The following is a 6,996-nucleotide window of genomic DNA, read 5'->3' as shown; positions in this document are numbered from 1 at the left end:
GATTTCTGTTCTCATCCTGAAGCAAAGTTCTTAACCCGAGGTGCTATTTCTGGGTTGGTAGAGTCTGTAACCTGAAGCGTATGTAACCCAAGGTACCACTGTACACCTCCTAAGCAACAGCCTTCCTTGTTAGGTACAATAGCCTACACTGGGCAAGATCCTTGTTGGCACAATTGTGAGTAGGGCCCCAAAGAACCTCAGTACTAATGGGAAAAAAGAACAGAAGAGACAGGCAGCCCCCTCTCCTTGAAGCCTGCTGTATTTCTTTTTACAGGTCAGGTTGGGGTGGGAAAGCTGCAGATTTACACAAAGGGAAGAGAGAACCAAGAAGGGTGTGCATGTGTACATGCATCTAGTCCTTACATTAGGAAGGGGTGTTGAGGGCTTCCATGATCTAATGGACCTGCAATGGAATCACTGGGGCTACAAAAGCAATGTGGAATAATGAAATCAGTGTTATATCTATCTATCTATATCTATGTATCTATCTATCTATCTATATCTATCTATCTATCTATCATCTATCTATCTATATCTATCTATCTATCTAATCTATCTATCTATCATCTTTTGCATTTTATATACCATTCTTAAATACTAAAACAAATAAATAATATAGCGTAAAGTTGGGCCTGTGGGTGGGGTCCAGGAGGTCAAGTCAATGTATTCGGGATTTGCAAGGTGGTAACGTCAAAAACAAACAACTGGCCTGTGACAAAGATGTCTTATGTTAGTCAGCAACTGAAAGCAACAAGAAGAAACTTTGAAGCCCCTTTGGTGGTTAGCTGATTTAGCTTCATCAAAATCTTGAAGTGGGGGTTGCCCCTGCTGTGTAACAAACCAGCTAGTTTTGTGCCACTGTGTTTTTCTATTTCTTAGTCGGTCTTTGTGCTATTTTACTTTATTTTTAAATCACAATCAACAGAATATTGTGGACTCTTAAAGACTGACAGATTCATTGGGGCATAAGCCATAATAAATCTGCTGGCCTTTCAGGTGCCTCAGTGCTCTTTTGTTGTTTTCTCCTTGCAAACGACTTAAAGCTACTCAGAAGCAGTTCCCATCGAATTCAAATACTTTTTCTCCCAGGTAATCAGGATTAGGCGGGTGGTGGCCTCCGTCCCTCTTTATGTATGTATGCTGAATTTTACTAAACCAAAAGGCTGGACTTTCTGCAGTAGAAAAAAAGTGACATTTGGTTCTCACACCCAGGAAGAACCTTTAAGGTGGGCTATAAGGACAACAGACAAACAAAAGCACCTAAATGCATAAAATAACGTGTCGGAAAAAAATGTCAGCACCCTGAGTGCATATGTACGCAGGCGGTGTGCCAAAAAAAGGTGCCAAATAAATTTATAAACGTTAGCGCGATTTTTCGTGAAGTAGAGACATTCTTGGCCATTTACACAGGCTACCCAAGACGTTGTTCTCTGGGCGGCTGGCTAATCCCAGATCACGAACACTTCACCTTCAGAAGCGCACACACTGGTGCGCTTTTACGCACACGGGAAGAGCGCATTTGGAACCTTCCTTCCCTCTGCGCGCATAGTGAGTGTAGCGCGCCGTGGAACTTCGTGCCTGCCTTTTATCCGTTACCAACACTGCCCAGAAGAGGATCAGCCGCTCCGCCTTGCCGCCGCACTGCCTGGATCCTAACGCGGGAAGCCGCCAGGAGCCTGTCCCGGACTCCCTAAATGTCTGTGGCGCCAGAGAGCGGCGGGGAGGGGCCGAGTCTAGGCGAGCCTGGAGGAGCGTGCTGAGTGATTCATGGCTGCGGCGGAGGACAGGCTGCCCCCCGGCTCCTGTCTTCTTCTGGTTGAGGGGCTAGCAGCAGGGGCACCGCCAAGCCCCACAGAATGGGCTTGCCTCTCCACCTACACAACAATTCAAGGATGCTTTAGGTCAGTTGGTGCGCAACAAGTACCGTGGCAGCAGCGACGGAAAACTGAGTAAGTCTCCCCAAAATAAAGCCCTTTGATGTGTTTTAGACCCGAGCAAAGTCGGAAACAGTGTCCTGCTAGGAAGAAGGCACTTTTCTTAACGGAATAAACCTGCATCAGGTCTAGCATACAGTTTTGGGTAAGGGTAGGAAGAAATAAAATGAACCACCCTCAGCGTGGATGTTAGGGATAGTGGAGCGCCACTATAGAGTCTCCTGTAGGCTGGTATCCCGTACTCACTTACCTGGGGGAAAAGCCCACTGATGAAAACGGGACTTCTGAGCAGACACGTGTAGGCTTGCGCTACTAGGTGAATATGTAGGTGTCGGAAGTGAAGGGGGGAAAATAATATCGAAGGCCGAACAAACTCCGATGCAAACAATAATTTATTTAAATAATCTCTTCATAGTGTAAAAGTAACATCGAGAGATTTTGTTTTGTTTTTGTAATAAATAACCAAGAAAATACCTTTTTATGTTTTAAAGGTTTTAACGACGAACTGGGAAAAATTCAGTAGCTTATTCTTTTTGACAGCGAAGAGAAAAAGTATCAAACAGAATAATTAAAGGATATGGAAACTGCTCAGAGAGAAACAGGATGACGCTATGGCATTAACAGATCTTGGTTTACAAACATAAACAAATACAGGCTGTCGAATGCAACTCTTCACCCCTCTCTATTTATTTTTTTACACCAAGAAGCCAAGGAGGGGAGAAATCAGCACAAAACAGCATTATTACAAACATATTTTTCCTCGTGAAAAAAAAGTCCTGCAAACATTAAAAAAAGATAATTTAAACACAGCTGGGTTATTTTTAATTTTAAATATCTACATATAAAAATTATTTAATCTTTTTTTCCCCAACATCAAAATGAGGTCATCTGCAAAGGCACCTATAAAAAGTTTACAAAAATAATAATAATAATTAAATAAGAAATTCTGCACTGGCGATTGGATGCGAAATGGGAGAAGGGTGAATTCCCCCCTCCCGCATTTGAAGAATAGAAGGTAGGTAAAAAAAGAGAAGGGGATATATCAAAGAATAGATGGAGCGGATGGGAGGGAAATAACCTTAAAATCTGTAGAGACTTTTTGAGCGAGTTTGTGAGCACAGCTTTACCCGGATTCCATGGTGGTCAATGGGAATGTTGCCAGCGACTTCAAAGACACCTACTGGATTAGGGGTGTTCTGATTTGAAGTGTGTGCGGGAGGATAACCACAGGCCCTGATTCGGTCCCAACTTCAGGGAAGGCTCTCATCTCCCAGCTGGGTATGTAAGAAGTACCACCTGGGAAGGACCAGTAACTCCGGAGTGGGTAGCAGCGGGGCGGGCGGGTAGGGAGCACCTCGGTTCTCCAACGAAGCACCCGGGTATGTACCTCTCTATCCCTTGGGGACAGGAGCGCGAAGTGAACAGGGCTCCCCCTCCTCCTCCAACTCCACTTGGGGGAGCTGGGTTGCGCGCGGCAAACGCGCGGGCGGAACGCGCCGGCGGGTTAGAAAATCGTCCCTGCGCTGACAGCAGCGCCGTGGTGGTGGTGGAGGTGCGGGTGGTGTTGGTGAGGCTGCGCTTGCTGCAGGATCGGGGAGGCGACTTGCAAGTGGGAAGCAGCGGCGCTCGACGCCTGGTGGTACCACGAGTAGTTGCCCAGGAAAGCAGCCGTCGCGCCCGGGGCGCCGGGGCTGGATCCAGCGCTGCTCCCGCCGCCTCCGCCCCCGCTGCTCATCCGCTGCGGGTGAGGCGCGAAGTCCCAGGCTAGCGTGGTTGACGCCGGAGACGCCGCCGAGCAAGGCGGGGAGCTGCTGCCGCCCGGGTGCTGGTCAGCGGGGATCTCGCCGCTTTTCCACATCTTCTTGAACTTGGAACGGCGGTTCTGGAACCAGATCTTCACCTGGACAAAGGGAGGAGGAGCAGGAAGAGAGACGAGAGTGAGAGAGAGGCCCCTCTCACCAAATTTTTGCGGTCACCAGAGAGCAATATTTCAAGCTCCCCTTCAACAATCCCCTTCAAGTTTCCCCAAAACACACACACACACAGCCCTTGTTTAATTTAACTGGAGGAGCCCTTCTCCCAAAGCAGACCCCTCACAGAGAGAAGGAAAGGACACCGCTGTTTCCAAAAGCAGGCTGGTGGATTCCCCCTGTCGCAGGCTGCTAGGAAAACGAGCAAATCAACCGACTGTTTCGGTGTGAGGTTTGGTTTGGCAACGTGGGAGGGAGAGAGCGGTTTTTAAATAACAGGGTAAACAGTTTTACTGGGTTTTGCTGAGTTTTCAGGCTGCGCGTGTGAGAAGAGGGACACTTGTGCTGTGTTGGTCTTTGTAACCACAGATGTTGTCTCGTGTGTGTGTGTGTGTGTCCCTCCTGATGTGTGCGTTTAGAGGTAGGGATTTCTGATATCAGCCATTCTCAGAAGTCCCTCCCCGCCCCAAGTATGTTAGATGCCTTTTAAAATGGCATTCTTTTGTTTCCCCTAGTTTCATTCCCGCCTGGTCTCCTTGACCAATACCAGATATTGTGTCTTCCTTTCTTAAATGTGCACTAACAGCTATTGAGAAAGGGAAGCTCGGTGTGCTCTTAGCACTGCGTTGCTCATCCAGATCGAAAGGAGGTTTAAATAACGCTGAATAACTTTGCTTACTGAAAGATGCCAGATAAAGGGGGGGAGGGGTGACTTTTCTTCCGCGTGTACAATGAAACAGGATACTTCGTGAAATGAGTGTGTTGGAGACAGAGAGGCTAACAGCTAAACCCAGAAGCAAAGAGGCGCGCTTAATCAATGCGCACCTAAACTCTGTGCTGCGAATAGATCACAGAAAGGAGGATCCGGCCTATGATCCCGTTCAAGTCACATTAATTCTTCCACTGGAAACAAAGACATGCTTAAATCTTCCCCCACTGCGATCGACGGGGCTTAAAAATGTTTAACTGTGTCAAGATCCCACCCATACGTTTGAAACAGAATTATTTCGCGTGTTGTAGCTTCTGTCGCGCCGCCCATGCGTGGTCTGTTTGAGCAAGGCTGCCCGGCTACAGGTGGTCTACATTGTACAGGCCACCCGCTTTCCTGCGTTCACGAAGGGCAACACTACCAAACAACAATAAGATGGTGGGCACCTCTGCTTGGATGAACCTCCTCTGGAAAAAAAACCACACCTTCCGGACTGCCGCTGGCAAAAAAAGGCTGGAATGGTCGCTATGCAATAAACTAGCCGACGTGGGGGGACCCGACGTGAAGCCTTCGCGCGTCGGAGTGCAAGCCTCTCCTGAGCCTTTTTTCCTTACCTGAGTTTGGGTGAGGCCTAGAGATGCTGCCAGCTCGGCTCTCTCGGGCAGGGCCAGATACTGGGTCTTCTGGAAGCGTCGCTGCAGAGCCGCCAGCTGGAAGCTGGAGTAGATCGTCCTGGGCTTGCGCACTTTCTTGGGTTTGCCGTTGACTATCCGGATCTCGGGCTCGCCTTCTTCTTTCTCGGCTGCAAGGGAAGGGAAAGCACCGTGAATAAGGAGGCACCCCCAGCGGCATCACCCACCACCGCCACATGCCAACCTCTCCTGGGTGGCGGGTCATTATAGCTTTGCCTCCCACAAGCAGCTATGTTCAGCAGGGCTCCCCGAAATCGTCTAACCTTGGAGAGAGCAGGCGCGTAACGGAGAGAGAGAAAGAGCGCTCCTACTGCCAGGATACCTTCCAACCCTACCAGTTGTTGTTGTCAGTGGCGTAGCGTGGGGGGGTTGCAGGGGGGCCGGCCGCACCGGGCGCAACATCTGGGGGTTAGGGTTAGGGGGCGCAAATCCACGGGTTAGGGGGTGCAAATTACTTGCCTTGCCCCGGGTGCTGACAACCCACGCTACGCCACTGGTTGTTGTTGTTGTTACTATTATTATTAACCAACCAACCACGTGCTGCTCCTCTTCTGCGTGTGCTAGACGGAAAAGTCAGCGCAGGGCGCCACACTTTCCCAAGCAAATTTCTCAACCCTCCTGGAGGGAGCTGGTTCTTACCAGGATCGTTGCTGACCGGGGACGTCCTTGCCCCGTAGGTTGCATAGGAGCTGTAAGAGGCCGAGTACCCCAGGTCGTAGCTGCCGGCTTTGGTGGAGTAAGGCACCGCGCTGATCCCGCTCGGGTGGTACTGGTAGGAGCCCATCTGCGCGTACGGGGACCCGCTGCCCGCGTTGCTCCCGGCGCTTCCTCCTCCTCCTCCTCCTCCGTGGTGCTGTTGCTGGTTGGTGTAGTAGCTGCTGTCCGTGGCGGTGGACACAGGCAACGTGGGAGACTCCTGGGGCTTGTGTAAGCTGTGGTGGTGTTGTTGCTGCTGCTGCTGCTGCTGGTGATGGTAACTGCTGGAGGTAATCTGGTTGGAATGCATATCTGAGGCGAGGCTGTCAAAGACCCCCGTCATCCTGATCCTCTCTCCCCGCCCCTTGCTCCCTCCCTCCCTCGCTCCGAGGATGCAGGAGGGCAAACCAACAGCGGGGAGGGGGACCACGAGAGAGAGAGAGAGAGAAAGAGAGAGAGAGAAGGAAAAAGCAGGTCTCCTCTTTGGCAACAGGGCGCGCGTGGAAAAGTTACAACGCGCCTCTCTTTCTTTCTTTTCTTCTCTCTCTCTCTCTCCTCTCACACACCCGGGCGTTCGCCTTCTTGAAGCGGACTGGAAACCACAAGCCCAAGAAAAGAGATCACTGCTGGGGATCCCTTTGCACCCGAGGAGGCGGGCAGGAGGCCGCCGCTGCCATCGCCTCTCCAAAGCTCCAGGGCGCGTTTGCGCGCACAAGACTTCCCCCCCGTGCGCGCTGCAAGCAGCAACAGCAGCAGCAACGCCTCCGCTTCTGCAGCTGCTTTAGGATTGTCTGCGTCTGCTGGGCACCGTCAGGCGGGCATTTAACACCGGTCACGTGAGGGCGGGCGACGTCACCTAGCAACAGCCAACCAGAGGTTCCGGTCGCGTTGTAGTGCGCGCTCTCTCTCTCTCTCCCCACGCCCTGCTTCTCCTCTTGGCTTCCCGGGGCGTTGGAGGCGCCTTGCAGGTGACACACAGAGAGAAGAGAGGGTGG

General features: G+C 50.9%; 1 protein-coding gene and 1 long non-coding RNA gene across 2 annotated transcripts; one reads left to right on the top strand and one right to left on the bottom strand.

The window, feature by feature from the left end:
- Nucleotides 1–1,069: 1,069 nt before the first annotated feature.
- Nucleotides 1,070–2,739, top strand: LOC309376617. The gene is made up of 2 exons (XR_014171255.1): nucleotides 1,070–1,949; nucleotides 2,426–2,739. It is a non-coding gene; the product is annotated as an uncharacterized lncRNA (long non-coding RNA).
- Nucleotides 2,309–6,753, bottom strand: DLX2 (distal-less homeobox 2). Its single transcript, XM_081923090.1, has 3 exons — nucleotides 5,945–6,753; nucleotides 5,228–5,415; nucleotides 2,309–3,834 (listed from the first exon to the last, which is right to left on the bottom strand). The coding sequence occupies exons 1-3, from the start codon at nucleotides 6,342–6,344 to the stop codon at nucleotides 3,439–3,441; spliced, it is 984 nt and encodes a 327-aa protein (XP_081779216.1). The 5' UTR covers nucleotides 6,345–6,753; the 3' UTR covers nucleotides 2,309–3,438.
- Between the last annotated feature and the right edge of the window lie 243 nt (nucleotides 6,754–6,996).

This window comes from Podarcis melisellensis, assembly GCF_964234715.1.
Source record: "Podarcis melisellensis genome assembly, chromosome: 1".
NCBI lineage: Eukaryota > Metazoa > Chordata > Lepidosauria > Squamata > Lacertidae > Podarcis > Podarcis melisellensis.
This window is presented reverse-complemented; position numbering and strand designations above follow the sequence as displayed.

Coding starts and splice junctions, on each gene's coding strand:
- DLX2 (XM_081923090.1), bottom strand. CDS start 6,344: ATGACGGGGGTCTTTGACAGCCTCGCCTCAGATATGCATTCCAACCAG. Junction 5,416..5,944: donor CCCGGTCAGCAACGATCCTG/GTAAGAACCAGC, acceptor CTTCCCTTGCAG/CCGAGAAAGAAGAAGGCGAG. Junction 3,835..5,227: donor TAGGCCTCACCCAAACTCAG/GTAAGGAAAAAA, acceptor CCCTTTGTCCAG/GTGAAGATCTGGTTCCAGAA.